The sequence below is a fragment of the Fusarium oxysporum genome, chromosome 4 (genome assembly GCF_000149955.1).
Source record: "Fusarium oxysporum f. sp. lycopersici 4287 chromosome 4, whole genome shotgun sequence".
Lineage (NCBI taxonomy): Eukaryota > Fungi > Ascomycota > Sordariomycetes > Hypocreales > Nectriaceae > Fusarium > Fusarium oxysporum.
Genome location: NC_030989.1, coordinates 4416107 through 4431060, shown reverse-complemented (window position 1 = coordinate 4431060; position 14954 = coordinate 4416107). Strand labels below are relative to the sequence as shown.

Sequence of the window (14954 nt, the reverse complement as noted above, 5' to 3'; positions counted from 1 at the left end):
CCCCTAGAGACGCCAAATATTTACAGAAAGCCCATGCATATGCGAGCTGAAGAGAAGCTGAAAGAGCGACTTTAAGTGCGACGTTTGAAAAGCAGTTCTTGTGTCGTGTCGCTTGTGTAAGTCGTCTACACTAATGGAAGACTGTGGCCGTCTAAAACCGCTAGTTTGACAGAACGCCCATGCATCACCAACTAACTAACAATGCCCATACATTAGCTACCTTGTTTAAGGCTGAAAGCGTCTTCAGAGTGAAAGCACTCCGCTTTAGGACGGGGATAAGGCACAGTTGTGCCTTTGCCCGGGCACTTTGGGTGCGTCGATGGTCTACGCAGTTTCCCCCGTATTTCCGTGTAGGTCGTGGAGTAAGGTAATGTGTAAACATGTATATATTCTTGGTCCTGACTCCATCACGAACGCGCTCAGGCTACCTACAGCAAACTTGACTCAATACCTTACAACTCTCAGCTGAACAACCCATCTATTTCAGCTCCGCAAGCAATTCACATCACCTGTCATCAAAACCCTGTCAAACATGTCTTCAGAAACTCCTCCACCTCCTCCAAAGGTCGAATATCCGACCAGCGTTGACAAACCTGAGTATACAACAGGTGACAACCACACAGTTGGCGTTGACTACAACAATGGCGCCAGCTACGTCGACACAACTACAAATCAGCCAATCCATGACTCTGACGTTCATACAAGATTCTCGGGGTACGGTGATAGTGACGATGGTGATAGTGGTGGGATCGTGGAGGAGATCGTTGATGCTGTGACGGATAGTTGTGTGGTAATGTAGTTGGAAGGACTGGACTCCGTTTGAAGCTGGTTCTAATTACCCTACTCTGCTGTTTTGGTTTTATCTTCTTTCTTTCTAAGTGCTGAATAATACTTTGACCTTTTCGCGAAATCGAAACGGAGCACTCATTCGATCATTATCTGCCACCTGCTGTGTGTTCTTGTGCCTGAAGAGCTATAGTGGTTGCATTGTCGGTAAAGTGACACCAATTGAGCTTAAACTCTGATAAACCGGGTTGAAAATCAATAAGTAGATCAATAGTGACCTCCTCGTTACCGTTGATTGGGCCAATGTTGCAATTTACACGCTATTGCAACTCAGCCGTACGAGCTGAACCCTCGATCTTTTTCCCGTTCCTCAAGTTTCAAGCCCAAATGGGCTGATTTCAACTGCTGCATTTGCCGAATGAGTCCTACACTAGAACAAGACTGCCTTCTCGTGGCTAGCGTAGGCATATTTATGGAAGAACGCTACAAGAATGCCTCCTCACAAATGTGCACTTTGAGGGGTATCCAATGAGCTATCAGACTAATGCGTCGTGACAAGTTGCTCGGACATCTGGATCACTAGACCTGCATATCGCTAACATGCGAGGGGTTCCAAGTGCTGAAAGACCCTTGAGCCCCTCACTGCTTAAGAGATGGAATGGGAAGGGCCGGGCATTTGACAGCCATGATGTGGTCTAGCCCATTAAGCGGAACGCCAATATACTAACTACAAAACGCCCATGCATATATATCCAAATATCCATCCATCACAGACTCTGCATGCCTTCATTCCTAAATCAGTCGCCCTAATGGATCCCCTCGTAAATCCCCAATCGGCTCTTACGATACCAACAAGCGAGGACTGGTCTCGTCTGCGACCCCTCATCAAAGAGCTCTACCACGACCGCAGGTTTTCTATGGCAGAGGTCAGGGATCATCTGAAATCGCTAGGATACTGGGTCAACACGCGCATGATCAGGGCTCGAATCAGCCAATGGAATCTGCAAAGAAACAACCAGTTTCACGGCATGGTTGCGGCTCTTCGCTTACTTGATCCAGACCCTGCGTCGTGGCCAGTCCCAGAACCCTGGTTCGTGATCCGAGGACGCCATGTCCCGTTGCATGAGATCCTGCGATACTTTAGACGGAAGGGCATACAGAACCCAATTCATTGGTGTCGTTCAGCTGCAGTGTCCCAAGAAGAGCCAGCTGTCAGGCTTCTTCAACAGGGAGATAGTCCTGTGGAGGGTACGAGCGAAGGTAGTTCAACACTCGCTGCGCTATCCTCAGCCAGCAGTGTGGCCATGTCCATGTCTCCTGTGAATATTTCCACGCCTATATTCACCCTGGAGCAAAAGGCAGCTGCCAGTCTAACTGACTACTGCGGAGTCTACCTCAGCCAAGACATACATCCAGAGCCTGAGGTTCATCAGTTCACGACACATGGACGTTTCGGGAACCGCATGCAAGAAGGCCTAGCACAGATGATGCGTGGAGGCCCAGGCGCATTTCCACACTTCCATCAAGCTTTTGACCTTGTTCAGCCTCTTCTCGCAGACTGCCATCCAATGAGTCTTGCCCAACTGTTAGCCATCGTTTGTGAGCTCTCGGCGTGCAATGCACAGGAAGTATTGACATGCCTGCTCCGGTATTCAGCGGCAATGGCTTCGTCTTTACGGACACCCTCCCCTCTCATCCAATTCTTGGTGTCCCTCACCTTATTGCCACCTGGGCTACTGCAGTGCACGGCTATCTCGAGTCTTCGGGCCGCATTGGCAGTATTCTCCGATAAGTCTCCCCACACCTGGCATCGTCTATATATCGAGGAGCGACTTTGTGACTGCCTTTACCACGGTCGAGACCGTATTGAAGGCGGATACCGCCGCGCTCAGCTTTTGCGGAACCAAGAATCGTTCTATGGACCATTCGCACGAAACGTTGTCTGGACTGTCACCAATGTCGCAGATGATCACCTAGATGGTGGTGATCTAGACGGCGCAGAGTCGTACTACAGGATGGCTTTGGAACGGGCTGAACAACTCAGTGGTTTCCCAAGGGCCAAGTTGCGCTACGCTGCTCTAGAGGGCCTAGGCAGAATAGAGCAGATACGCTTTGAAATCACGCGTAATGATCGAGAGACTTGTTTACGACACTTGCAGGAAGCATCTCGATATGTTGATGAGTCATTGAACGAAGCACTAATATGGTTTGAGCCAACAAGTAGGCGTGTAGGTCGAGTGACAGAACAACAGGGGTATATCAGGAATATTTTACACCGCCTCGGTTGAGATTTGTCAGGTGTCTGCTAGATGACCTCTATTTCAACAAAATTGGAGCTCTCCAGAATCCATGGTATCCCTTGATCATCATCATCTGCCTCCTGAATGTCAATGTGGAAATAGCCCACGCGTCTATATCGGCGTTCATGTTCTGGGGAAGGCGTCAGAACAATCCCCACGTGCGTATCTGAACTTTGAGAAGAGCCCATTCTTTGTTGGGCTCCCGAAGCGCAAGCTATAAGTAAGCTGTACAACTCGATGTTGTTTGGGAGGTCGTAGTCTGGGTGAAATGGGCATTGGCGGTGGATATGTTGTATCCCTTGGCAATTCCTATGGACACGAATATCTTTGTTCATGATAGAAGCAGAATTTTGACCATATTTTAACGAATCCGGAGCGCCAGGTCGTAACAGGCCTGAAACCTTGACGCAATGTTTCGTTGCATCTACCAGTAGACCGCGGTGTACAAAGTCTGTTGCATCTGGCAGACCAATGATGTCCGCGAGAAGAGAAACCCGTGCGGCGGGCTCATAAATGATCTGCGGTCCCTGTACATCAATGCTAGCCCAAGACCAAGTCGGCGACCTCTCGCGACAAGGCGCGCCTCTTCCTCCCCTGATATACCATAGCATATCTCGGAGGAGATGCTCTTGCCATAACCCAAATGACCAGGTGAGTTGTGATTTTGTCTGAACTTGCTTTGCAAGACCAGCCAAAGCAGCCAGCAAGTCTGACTTGCGGCTCAGATTCGTTGTCGAATATCTCCTGACGAGCTCATGCCAGAAGGAGAGAAATGCGTCGTGGGCAGATTCATCAAGCCCGTAGGGTCCGAACATGGAAAACAGTACTTGATAATCTGCTTTGGCAATTGCGCCGCTGTGATAGCATGCGTCAGATCCTCCCATAGCTCCGCAACGGAGCTCAGTCCTACACTCAAGATGAACGAAGTTGCGAGTCAAGTGCACCGTCCGAGGCGACAATATTCGCTCCTGGAAAACCCATGCTCTGGTATCGAGGTGAAAGCGCGCTTTATCGAAAGGGTGTAACAAACAATGTGGAGTGCATGATGGAACGACTTCATAGTAGAGATTCGTGCTCGCGTCCAGTCGACAAGATAGTTGACTCAACGGATTTCGCGGCACGATCATGCTTGAGTTGCCATCAAAGCATTCGGCTGCCGCGATGGTGACAACTGCGTTCCCGAAGATGTCGTTCATCTTGCCTGCCTGGTCAACCCAGTCGTCCGACGCTGCAGAAGATTGGCTTCCATCTTGCATTATGCAAAGGGCATCGATCCATAAGTACCTAAACCCGAGGCTCCTAACGACTTGAATAGAGTCTTGTAGTAGTTTCGGCAAATCTTTGACGTGAATTTCTTTCTGAAACGCCGCGAAATTAGACGACGTCATGACATAGGGCTTACTGAATCCCCAGCTGTAACTCAAGGCGCAGTATTCCTTGGTGTGGTCATTATTGGCCTCGATAATTCGTATTTTCTCGACGTCCTGGAAGGCTAATAGATCTAGCAAGCGCCGAGGTCGTGCTTTTGTTTCCGTGGAACCAAGAATCAGGCTCAAAAGGTCGTCGCCGCACAGGATATGAGTACTCTGGCATTCAGTAATCCAAGATCGGATGAAGTCAGCAGTTGCGTTGGAATAGGTTGTTGACTGCAGCGTCGATAAAAGGTGTTGATTGTCAGCTTTTATGCCTCCGTGACCCTCTGAAATGGATTAGCCCAGAGAATCTAAGGACCCAATAAGTTATACCTGTGACTGGGCGCAGTTGTAAGGGATAATCGCTGAGTATTTGATCATGACTGAAAATCTTTGACTCTTCGCAGGGAAACAACGTAAGGAGAAAGGTCCCGGCATCTGTTTCCAACATCGCTATTGAGATATAGACAGGGCCATTCTTGTCACCAGAGAACTGCCGATCACCATGATCTCCGGTGCATCCTACAACAGCTCCAACGATGATGGAGCAGAAGTGGCAGCCTTGCGAGGCAGCGGATAGAACATCAGTGCGGCTGGGAGTGAAGAGAAGATGCTGTGGCATCGATGGGACACCTTCTCCGCCGCTGAGAAGGACTTCAGGTCGGAATCTGAGGCATGTTGCACGTTCCCAGAAAGATGTACAGAGGGAGCAGAGAGTATGAGGTTGTAAAGTTTTGACGTCAGATTTGTTGTCTGACATACCGGGCGAGCTGGCTCGGTTCTTGTGAATAAGGCGACACTATCTGATACCGGGAGATTGCCTATGCCAAGAACCTGAAATGTAGGACTTGGTGTTATCACGCATGAAGCCTCACACGTGATGTACCAGCCAGTTCTCTTGGGGGTCGCATCGCCTAGCGCATCTTGTTGACATGGGATAAAGGTGTGGCGGCATCACTGAACATGGGAGGCTGATGTTGTAGCCAAGGTTCATCGTGTCGGGAGAACAAAAAGAAAAGGCTAATGAGAACGAGTGCGTAAGATGCTAACACCTGGCGACGCAGGTTGTGAGGATAAAGATATGAAGGGAAGCACCGAGGACCCTTGTGGTGGGAATGTGCTTACCCCAGCTATTATCCCGTCTTGGTGGAACCTCGAATGCGATCGCATTCAGAGAAGGATCCACTAGGAGCAACACCATGGGCAAGGGTCCTTTGACAGGAAACGAACCACTAGCATGAACGTCACGACGGAATCAATGTCATCATTCATGGACTTTCTGTTATATAAATACCCTTTCTTCACCTCCTCGTAACTCATACCTGACAAGAATCTGCAATGTCCGACTTCCACGACAACAATGTCACAAACAACCTTCAAGGCGCCGGGGCCATCCACGCCTATTACACAACTTGACGATGTTCATATCAACGACAGGGACTCAGAGGCATGCCAAGTTCGCAATCAACACCGTCCTGTCCGAGAAACGCCGATTCATAATTTGAGCGACAACCATGACGCTTCAAGCTCCAATGAACCCGGCATCCAGAGTACCAAATCGAAGAAGACTCTGCTTCAGATCGCAACAGTGATGTCCTCACTCTGCGCCTGTGTCTTCCTTGCCGCACTTGAATTGACAATTGTGTCAACCGCACTTCCAACCATCGCCGCCCATTTTGCATCTGATTCGGGCTATACTTGGATAGGCACATCTTTTGTCCTCGCCCATACTGCCTCGACACCACCGTGGGGGAAGATTTCCGATATCTGGGGTAGAAAACCTATATTACTCGTTGCCAATGTCATATTCTTTGCGGGTAGCCTTATTTGTGCTCTGGTTGATGGCCTGGCTATCTTTATCGCTGGGCGGGCCATTCAAGGATTGGGCGCTGCTGGGATGCAGACGCTGGTGAATATTTGTATCAGCGATATGTTCTCACAACGGGACCGGGGGCTATACTATGGACTGACATCGATTATCTGGGCCGTTGCGTCTGGGATTGGCCCCGTACTTGGAGGCGCATTTACGGATCGGTTGAAGTAAGGTTGTGTCTGTTGGAAGGTATTCTTACTAATAGTGTCCAGTTGGAGATGGTGCTTTTGGATCAATTGTAAGTTTCCATTACATATGTTCCGAGCTGTAGCTGATATCCCTAGTACCCATCACCGCTGCAGTCTTTGTTCTCTTGGTCTTCACCCTCAAACTCCCATCTCCCAACACCCCTGTTTGGGCAGGTCTGAAAGCCATCGATTGGCCCGGCAGCTTTCTCATCATAGGAGGGACTTTGATGTTGCTGCTCGGACTTTATCTTGGCGGCGTGTACGAGCCTTGGAACTCTGCAAAAGTGGTATCTCTCATAGTTTTTGGGGTGGTCACTGGCGTATTATTCATATGGAACGAGTGGAAGTTGGCAGAGTTTCCTGTTCTACCAGTACATCTCTTCAAGACCTGTTCATCCTCCTCAGCATACGCCGTCACATTCTTCCATGCGTTTGTGTTTCTTGGTGTCGCCTATTACCTACCGTTATACTTTCAGGCAGTTCTTCTAGCGAGCCCACTGCGCTCGGGTGTGTATCTTCTCCCCTTCATCTTGCCCATCTCAATTTCTGCTGCTCTTACTGGAGTCTACATTCAGTTCAGTGGCAAGTATCTCCTTGTCTCCCGTGTTGGGTTAATGATCATGACACTGGGAATGGGCCTAATGATCAGCCTAGACATTAACATGAACTGGGCAAAATTGATCTCTTTTCAGATACTGACAGGAATTGGGGTTGGCTTGAACTTTGAAGGCCCCTTGTTGTCTGTTCAGGCTGTTGTGCCGCACAAGGACGTTGCGGCCGCGACCACGGCGATGGGCTTTGTCCGGACACTGGCCACAGCGATATCCGTTGTCATTGGCGGGGTACTGTTCCAGAACGAAATGAAAGGTGAATATCAGACTCTTGAAGATAGTCTGGGTCCCGGCCTTGCCAGGTTGTTCAATGGTGCATCTGCGTCTGCGAGCGTTGATCTGATCAAGACCTTACCGACAGAGTCGCAACTTGTCGTGAGGACAGCATTCTTCAATGCTATTGACAAGATGTGGATAATGGTACGAAAATCGACCGACTTCTAGTTCCTCTTTCATACTGATCCTCGATAGTATACCGCATTCTCCAGCGTTGGCTTGTTGCTCGGTTTCTTTATGAAAGCGCATCATCTCAGCAAAGATCATCAGGAAGCACACTTGGGCATTGTAAATGAGGCGCGGGGATCGAACCAGGCAGACGAGGTTGACTTTTCGATAGGCACTAGTGAGAGTCAGGAAATGAGACGCGTTACTCCTAGACATCGAGGTGCATCGACGACTTGATATAAAAGTAGCCATGTAGGAGGATAGCATGACACCGCGGTTTGATTATTTGGAAATTTATGAACAACAATTATTTGTACCAAAAGTTAAATAAAACTATTCTCATCAATTTCAGAAATATCTCCATGCCTGCTTTGACTGATCACGGCGAAATCATTGATGCAATTTGGGCCACTTACTCCTGTCCGTGCTCAGCACAGTATCAGGGAGCTATTCGCACCTGCAAGCTTGAATGTTATCTTTCGACCACGGCGTAACTTTGTGTTCCCTCAACAGTCATCATTTCTCAGAAACAAGTGGAGATTGAAATTTTCTCATGCCAATAAAGCTATGGAAATAGATTAATGCAGTGTGTATCTCTTTTCTGCTATCACTCCATCCTGCAAGAGCAGAGATGAATGAGCCATGTTCAACCAACACCTCCGACAGAAGAGATGCTTCATCATCGCTTGACTGTCAACCAGACGGCTTCACAGAGCATGAAGTCGACAACAATCCAAACCTTCCGCTCTTAAACAGCCATAGACATCCTTCTGCGGCCGGCATTACCCTGTTGCCTCAAGGGAACACTATCGACGATGAAGTGGCAAACAAGGTATTGGCCAAGATTGACAGAGCCATCATTCCATTACTGTTCATAACCTATATGTTGAATTTCATGGACAAGGTCATTCTATCCAGCGCTGCTGTTTTTGGACTAAGAGAGGATACTGTATGTCCACCATTCGATCCCAGCCCTTCACCACTGATATTATTGCAGAATCTCAAAGGCCAGCAATACAGCTGGGTCGGCAGCGTCTTTTACCTAGGCTATCTTCTATGGACATATCCAACAACTGTTCTCGTTGCACGCCTTCCAACTGGGAAATATCTCACAGTAAACACACTATTTTGGGGCTTGGTTGTTGCACTCACTGCGGCATGCCATAACTTCGGTGGCCTCTTGGTCATGCGATTTCTTCTGGGAGTCGCAGAGGCCACGATAACGCCCGGTTTCATGTTTTTGACTTCAACTTGGTATACGCGCGATGAGATGCCGACTCGTGTTGGAATCTGGTTTTCTGGAAACTCTGTTGGGGGCTTGGTGGCCAGTTTGCTTGCATTTACAGTTGGGCATGTCCATGGAGCGTCGATACGATCTTGGAGGTGGATGTACATCATCTTAGGCACCACGACTTTTATGTGGGCAATGCCTTTGTTTTTCCTTCTTCCAGACAACATCTCTAAAGCTGCTTTCCTCACGCCAAAGGAGAGAAGAATCGCGGCACAGCGTGTGGTATCTTCCGGTACTGGTACGACTGAACATACGAATTGGAAATGGGATCAGGTCCGTGAGTGCTTGATTGACCCCAAATCTTGGTTCATCGTGGGTATTGAGTTATTCACGCAGATTCCAAATGGCGGGTCACAAAGCTTCGCGAATATTGTGGTCGAATCTTTCGGATTCACGAATTTGCAATCCACACTCATCAACATACCTTACTCACTTCTATCAGCAGGTATCATATCAGGAAGCGGATACCTGGCTGGCCGATTCCGCACGCTGAACTGCATTTTGATCGTCGGTGTCATCATGCCATGTGTCATTGGCAGTGGAATCATTTACAAACGAGACAATGTGCCTCACGGCATCCATCTTTTCGCTTACTTCCTTCTCTCGAGCGGATCTGCAGCCATGCCTCTCAACATGGCCCTAGTACAATCGAATTATCGAGGGGTTACTAAGAAGATGACCATAACAGCCATGCTGTTCATCACATATTGTGTTGGAAACATGGCAGGGCCGCATTTCTTCCTCAAGTCCGAAGATCCACTGTACGAGACTGCTTTCAAGGCTATCACTGTCTGCTACAGCCTGGCTACAGTCTGTGCTATATGCTTAAGAAATTATCTCAAAAGACTGAATGAAAGACGAACAAGAGAAGAGGGTATCGTTGGAAGTGCTGGCTTAGGGGGTGTTGTACGAGGGAATGTTCAGGGGCATGGAGATTTCTCGGACCCTGAATCAGATGTGACGGATTGGCAGGTTGTCGGTTTCAGATATAGACTTTGATCAATCCTCTTTTGCTCACTCCGATACTATTGAATTCACACATGGGTGTTTTTCTGGCTGTCATTGCAGGACGCTGTGGCCTGGTACTGTCGATAACCTTGTCTGATATCTCAATAGAATGATTGAGGCATCCTCCTATCAGCATTCAAGCTTTGTTTTCACACTTCGAAGCAGCATAAACTATACATATATGATATCCAATAAAACTGCAAAATTCACGCCGTTGTTATACCCATTCCCAGAAGAACTTTAATTGTTCACTGTTATATAAGACCTCCTTATTTCCTTCGGTCACAGTGCTAGTCTCGTCTTCAACTGATTCAGGTAAGTCACGTGGGTCTCCGGCTGAGTGTTTCACCGACCCGTCAATCGCCCCATATCATTTGAAAGCACCAAGGCACCCACTTTGAACTTTCGACATCCACAACGAAAGTCCAGGTCTTTTTCTGGACCATCATATACCTTTTTCCCAGAGCATCAGAAGTCTGATCGCGTATCGCTCGAAAATGTCGTGGAGAAGCCAAGGAATCACCGGTTCCAACAACATCCCTCTCGGGAAGCGTCGCTTCGGAGATGAGGAGGAGGAGTTTAATGGCAACGTTGGAGTCGATCGCGACTTGAAGCGTGGACGCGATCCCGAGCCTCGCAGCGAAGCTGATGGACCTCGACGACGAAAGAAGCGAAACCGATGGGGTGATGCATCCGAGAACAAGGCGGCTGGCCTCATGGGCTTGCCCACTGCTATCTTGTCCAACATGACAAGTGAACAGCTTGAGGCCTACACACTGCATTTGCGTATCGAGGAAATCTCCCAAAAGCTTCGCATCGACGATGTCGTCCCAGCTGACGGCGATCGGTAAGTTTTTCTTTCCTGGTAATCTCCTTCACTGCTAACTAATAGCAGATCGCCTTCTCCCGCTCCTCAGTACGACAACCACGGTCGACGTATCAACACACGAGAGTACCGATATCGAAAGAAGCTTGAAGATGAGCGCCACAAGCTCATCGAGAAGGCCATGAAGACCATTCCTAACTACCACCCGCCACAGGACTATCGTAGACCTACTAAGACTCAGGAGAAGGTCTATGTTCCTGTTAACGATTATCCGGAAATTAACTTCAGTATGATTGCTAACCCTTTAACCCTACTTACCAAAATTATCCCCTGTTTTTTGTTTTCCTTTTGGAGTTTGATCAGACTCACCATCACACCCTCGGTGGTGTTTGGAGGCCTGTTCCTTCATCGAATGGACTAACCCTTACCACGTTCATCTAATCTTTGCAAATCAGACACTAACACTAGCTCTCTCGTACTAAAGTTGGTTTACTTATCGGACCTCGAGGTAATACTCTGAAGAAAATGGAGGGAGACTCAGGTGCCAAGATCGCCATTCGTGGCAAGGGCTCCGTAAAGGAGGGTAAGGGTCGGTCTGATGCCGCGCACGCCAGCAACCAGGAAGAAGATCTGCACTGTCTCATCATGGCCGATACCGAAGAGAAGGTCAACAAGGCTAAGAAGCTCATCCACAACGTCATTGAGACTGTAAGTCTACCCTCAAGCCCCACAAGATTTATACTAACACTGTCCAGGCTGCGTCCATTCCTGAAGGCCAGAACGAACTCAAGCGAAACCAGCTCCGAGAACTCGCCGCACTCAACGGTACCCTCCGAGACGACGAGAACCAGGCTTGCCAGAACTGTGGCAAGATCGGTCACCGCAAGTACGACTGCCCTGAGAAACAAAACTACACTGCGAGCATTATCTGTCGCGTCTGTGGCAACGCTGGTCATATGGCGCGCGATTGTCCTGACCGACAGCGTGGTGCTAGCTGGCGCAACAACGATGCTGGCGCTCGCCCTGCTGGTCGTATCGGTGGCGGAGATGATGTTGACCGTGAATACGAGGTAAGAAAACCGCTGTTTCTCCTTCTTATACAATACTAACACACATTAGCAACTCATGCAAGAGCTTGGTGGAGGGTCTTCTGGAGCTCCTGCGCGTATCGAGGCCGGCCCTGGCGCTCAGAACAACGGAGACGCGAAGCCTTGGCAACGAGGTCCAACTGGTGGTCCTGCACCATGGCGCAGCCGCAACCAGGATTCTAACGAAGGTGGATCGGCAGCTCCCTGGGCTAGAGATCGCGGTGGTCGCAACGAAGATCATCACGCCGGTAACAGTGGTGATAGCTACTACGGACAAGCTTACGCAGGTGCCTCAGGTGCCGCTGCTCCATGGGCGCAACAGGCTCCTGGAACTCAGGGTGGGTATGCTGGTTATCCTGGCTACGGTGCCTACGGTGCTGCTCCCGGAATGGGAGCTCCCCCTGGTCTTGGTGCTCCTGGCAGTGCGCCTCCTCCTCCTCCTGGTGCTCCCCCAGGCCTTGGAGACATTAACGCCTTCATTCAGCAGTATGCCGGCGCTGCACCACCTCCTCCTCCGCCTTCTGGAGATGCCCCGCCACCACCTCCCAGTGATCAGCCTCCACCTCCTCCACCTCCTGGTGCTTAAATGAGCAGACTAACGAGGCTTTTTGGTTCTGAGAGGCTTTCTGACACAGCTTTAAACATCGACTATAGTTTAAGAATCGTTATATAACCGGACACCGACAACGGAGGATAAGCGATCGTTTCTAACGTGGCAGCAAACTAACCACTGACTGCAATATGAGACTACGTTTCATTGCTTCATATCAACGAGCTTTGATGTTCAGCTTGTGTTTTGCGAGATAAATCATTAAAGCAAGGAACTAATCGCGTAGGCAAATTGTACTTGATAATTGAGTCGTTTTAGTTATGATCTGTCTCTCCTATCACTGTGATCTTGCTGAAGGAGTCTCCAATTGTGAAATGCCCTGTTTATGCACGTAAACTCATTTAATGCAGCTCATACATGCGTAGACCCCGCATTGCAGTGGTTCTGGCGTCATTGTACGTATCTTTTTACCTACCGGAACAGGGAGCTTGGGCCATGTGACAAGGGAATGGAAGCAACACAATCAGCAACAGTTGCCTCACCTTGGCTCATCAAGTTCTACAAACTTCATCTCAATTTAGTACTCGACGATATTTCAGTTTTTGGTGCACTCGAGTGAGGTGACTACGACGCCTTGAGGAAGTCGCGTTCTTGAGGTGTCTTGTGCAGTGCCTTCTTGTTTCATTTTCATGACGAGGGTCATCTGATCTAACTAGATCCCTCTTCCGTCTCGTACTCTCCCTCAACTGCCTTGTCTTATCTTCCATCTTCTTAGCTCTTTTCCTCGTGATTCTCAGCCTTTGCACTACTACGCGCTGATTCGAGACCTGACCATGATCCTACAACTTTAATCGTCATATACTTTTCACCTATACTTTTTTTCCACTCCGCGACGCACTGACGTGAGCGCGTCACCTAGGATTACCTCAGCTTCAATTCAAACCAAATCATCATCTCATCATGAGGGCTAAGAATCCTCTTGCCTTCCGGCCAGGGCCTGTGTCGTTCTGGACGACTGCTATATATCTCGCTCTTTTTATTCCTCTTATTTGGGTCCACGAAACTGTTCCTTCAGCTCCGGCTGATCGATCCCTGTATCAGGGTCTCAACTTGACCGAGGCATGGCTCGATTTACAGACCATTACTCGCGCCTATCATCCCTACAACAGTCACGAAAATGACCGAGTACGCGAGTTCCTCATTAACCGCACCAAGGAGATTCTCGATCGCAATGACATGTCGTATACTACCGAAACGATTGGTGGTGTAGAATGGCACTCGAGGTCAGTCCCAGTCGCGCTCTCACGCGCATATCGTTAACATGAGTAGAACATCTTCTATGGAGAATCAAGATTCGCTGGTCTCAGCCCAGGATAAGCCTCGTGGAGCAACTCTCTTCGATGACAGGACTTCCAACGTTTCCTGGACTTACAACACTGCTCGGCGCATGGGCTCCAACATTTCCAAAGGAACATGGTTGGGACAGTACTTTGAGGGCAACAACTACTATGTCTACATCCACGGCAAAGACGATCCCGAGGGTGAATGGTGGCGTGATGAATCCAAGTACAAGAAGTTCCGTGGCCAGGGCGGTGTTCTTGTCAACTGCCACTTTGATTCGTACGTGAAAACAAGATGTTGCATTTCTTTAACTGACAATGTTTCAGCGTTTCCACCGGTTATGGTGCCACCGACGATGGTATGTCCTGCGTGTCGATGCTGCAGCTTTTGAGTTACTTCACACTCAAAGGACGCCAACCCAAGAACGGTATTGTTCTCCTCTTCAACAACGCCGAAGAGGATGGGCTTCTTGGCGCCAGAGCCTTTGGTTACAGCCCCTTATTACTATTTATTCACACATTCGTCAACCTTGAAGGCGCTGGAGCTGGAGGCCGTGCGCTGCTTTTCCGTACCACTGACTTGCAGGCTGCAAAGGCCTACTCCAAGAGCCCTCATCCGCTGGGATCCGTCGTTGCTGCCAATGCTTTCGAGAGAGGTGTGATCAAGAGCGCAACCGATTACGAGATCTTTGCAGATGCCTACGGACAAAGAGGACTTGACATTGCTTTCTATGAGCCTCGCGCTCGGTACCATACCAACCAGGACGATACACGGCACACATCTGTTAACAGCATTTGGCACATGCTCTCAGCTGCTCTCGCGTCGACTGAGCACCTGTCGAAGACGACTGGCACCATCTTCAACGGTGACCGCTCCGATGGCAACTCTGATCTTGCTCAGAACGGAAAGCAAGCCGAGGGTGTCTGGTTCGATATCTTTGGCACTGCGTGGGCCGTGTTCGCGCTTAGAGGGCTCTTTGCATGGTCTCTAACACTTCTTGTCGCCACGCCACTGATCCTAATTGCCTTTACGTACATCCTGGCTCGCAAGGATAAATACTACTTCTTTGCAAGAGATATCAAGATGCATCATGACATTAACGATGATCCAGTTGTGTTGGGCGGCTGGAAGGGGTTCTTCCGCTTTCCATTCGCCCTTGCTTTTGCTGGAGCACTAACTATTGCATCTACTCTTCTGATTGCTAAGTTCAATCCGTTGATTATTTACAGCAGTGGA

The 14954-nt window shown here is 49.1% G+C and overlaps 7 protein-coding genes across 9 annotated transcripts in view; 6 read left to right on the top strand and 1 right to left on the bottom strand.

Moving 5' to 3' along the window:
• Window positions 1-532: 532 nt before the first annotated feature.
• FOXG_04424 (uncharacterized protein) lies at window positions 533-799 on the top strand (the record flags this gene model as incomplete). Its single annotated transcript, XM_018382436.1, has 1 exon — window positions 533-799. One exon carries the CDS (start codon window positions 533-535, stop codon window positions 797-799), a length of 267 nt encoding a protein of 88 aa, XP_018239149.1.
• A 572-nt stretch (window positions 800-1371) lies between these two features.
• On the bottom strand, window positions 1372-5579 carry FOXG_18827 (uncharacterized protein). 2 transcript variants are annotated; one of them, XM_018398963.1, is made up of 3 exons: window positions 4832-5577; window positions 2427-4785; window positions 1372-2360 (listed from the first exon to the last, which is right to left on the bottom strand). In XM_018398963.1, exons 1-2 carry the CDS (start codon window positions 5256-5258, stop codon window positions 3092-3094), a joined length of 2121 nt encoding a protein of 706 aa, XP_018239147.1. In that variant the 5' UTR covers window positions 5259-5577; the 3' UTR covers window positions 1372-2360; window positions 2427-3091. The 2 variants fall into 2 exon arrangements, with proteins under 2 accessions (XP_018239147.1, XP_018239146.1); XM_018398962.1 differs by having other exon boundaries at window positions 1372-4785; window positions 4832-5579.
• On the top strand, window positions 1442-3254 carry FOXG_04423 (uncharacterized protein). The gene has a single exon (XM_018382435.1). The coding sequence runs from the start codon at window positions 1527-1529 to the stop codon at window positions 3072-3074; it is 1548 nt and encodes a 515-aa protein (XP_018239148.1). The 5' UTR covers window positions 1442-1526; the 3' UTR covers window positions 3075-3254.
• A 104-nt stretch (window positions 5580-5683) lies between the features above and the next one.
• Window positions 5684-7966, top strand: FOXG_04422 (uncharacterized protein). The gene is made up of 4 exons (XM_018382434.1): window positions 5684-6538; window positions 6584-6609; window positions 6656-7590; window positions 7642-7966. Exons 1-4 carry the CDS (start codon window positions 5859-5861, stop codon window positions 7849-7851), a joined length of 1851 nt encoding a protein of 616 aa, XP_018239145.1. The 5' UTR covers window positions 5684-5858; the 3' UTR covers window positions 7852-7966.
• A 125-nt stretch (window positions 7967-8091) lies between these two features.
• FOXG_04421 (uncharacterized protein) lies at window positions 8092-10085 on the top strand. Of its 2 annotated transcripts, XM_018382433.1 has the most exons (3): window positions 8092-8563; window positions 8612-9182; window positions 9242-10047. In XM_018382433.1, exons 1-3 carry the CDS (start codon window positions 8246-8248, stop codon window positions 9574-9576), a joined length of 1224 nt encoding a protein of 407 aa, XP_018239144.1. In that variant the 5' UTR covers window positions 8092-8245; the 3' UTR covers window positions 9577-10047. The 2 variants fall into 2 exon arrangements, with proteins under 2 accessions (XP_018239144.1, XP_018239143.1); XM_018382432.1 differs by having other exon boundaries at window positions 8612-10085.
• Window positions 10086-10271: 186 nt separating this feature from the next.
• FOXG_18826 (branchpoint-bridging protein) lies at window positions 10272-12744 on the top strand. The gene is made up of 5 exons (XM_018398961.1): window positions 10272-10760; window positions 10809-11026; window positions 11224-11447; window positions 11495-11809; window positions 11859-12744. The coding sequence occupies exons 1-5, from the start codon at window positions 10411-10413 to the stop codon at window positions 12411-12413; spliced, it is 1662 nt and encodes a 553-aa protein (XP_018239142.1). The 5' UTR covers window positions 10272-10410; the 3' UTR covers window positions 12414-12744.
• Window positions 12745-12912: 168 nt separating this feature from the next.
• FOXG_18825 (uncharacterized protein) overlaps window positions 12913-14954 on the top strand; it is a 4061-nt gene continuing 2019 nt past the window's right edge. The window contains exons 1-3 of the mRNA XM_018398960.1: window positions 12913-13660; window positions 13707-13997; window positions 14045-14923. Of these exons, the coding sequence (XP_018239141.1) occupies window positions 13338-13660; window positions 13707-13997; window positions 14045-14923 (1493 nt within the window). The 5' untranslated portion in view covers window positions 12913-13337. The remainder of the gene's footprint in view (window positions 13661-13706; window positions 13998-14044; window positions 14924-14954) is intronic.

What these genes read in the sequence shown, in the direction of transcription:
- FOXG_04423 (XM_018382435.1), top strand. Translation starts at nt 1,527, where the DNA reads ATGCATATATATCCAAATATCCATCCATCACAGACTCTGCATGCCTTC.
- FOXG_18827 (XM_018398962.1), bottom strand. Translation starts at nt 5,258, where the DNA reads ATGTCAGACAACAAATCTGACGTCAAAACTTTACAACCTCATACTCTC. An exon ending in ACAACTGCGCCCAGTCACAG is followed by an intron (nt 4,786 to 4,831) that starts GTATAACTTATT and finishes AATCCATTTCAG; the next exon opens with AGGGTCACGGAGGCATAAAA.
- FOXG_04422 (XM_018382434.1), top strand. Translation starts at nt 5,859, where the DNA reads ATGTCACAAACAACCTTCAAGGCGCCGGGGCCATCCACGCCTATTACA. An exon ending in GCATTTACGGATCGGTTGAA is followed by an intron (nt 6,539 to 6,583) that starts GTAAGGTTGTGT and finishes AATAGTGTCCAG; the next exon opens with TTGGAGATGGTGCTTTTGGA. An exon ending in TTGACAAGATGTGGATAATG is followed by an intron (nt 7,591 to 7,641) that starts GTACGAAAATCG and finishes GATCCTCGATAG; the next exon opens with TATACCGCATTCTCCAGCGT.
- FOXG_04421 (XM_018382432.1), top strand. Translation starts at nt 8,246, where the DNA reads ATGAATGAGCCATGTTCAACCAACACCTCCGACAGAAGAGATGCTTCA. An exon ending in TTGGACTAAGAGAGGATACT is followed by an intron (nt 8,564 to 8,611) that starts GTATGTCCACCA and finishes ATATTATTGCAG; the next exon opens with AATCTCAAAGGCCAGCAATA.
- FOXG_18826 (XM_018398961.1), top strand. Translation starts at nt 10,411, where the DNA reads ATGTCGTGGAGAAGCCAAGGAATCACCGGTTCCAACAACATCCCTCTC. An exon ending in GTCCCAGCTGACGGCGATCG is followed by an intron (nt 10,761 to 10,808) that starts GTAAGTTTTTCT and finishes AACTAATAGCAG; the next exon opens with ATCGCCTTCTCCCGCTCCTC. An exon ending in TCCACAACGTCATTGAGACT is followed by an intron (nt 11,448 to 11,494) that starts GTAAGTCTACCC and finishes AACACTGTCCAG; the next exon opens with GCTGCGTCCATTCCTGAAGG.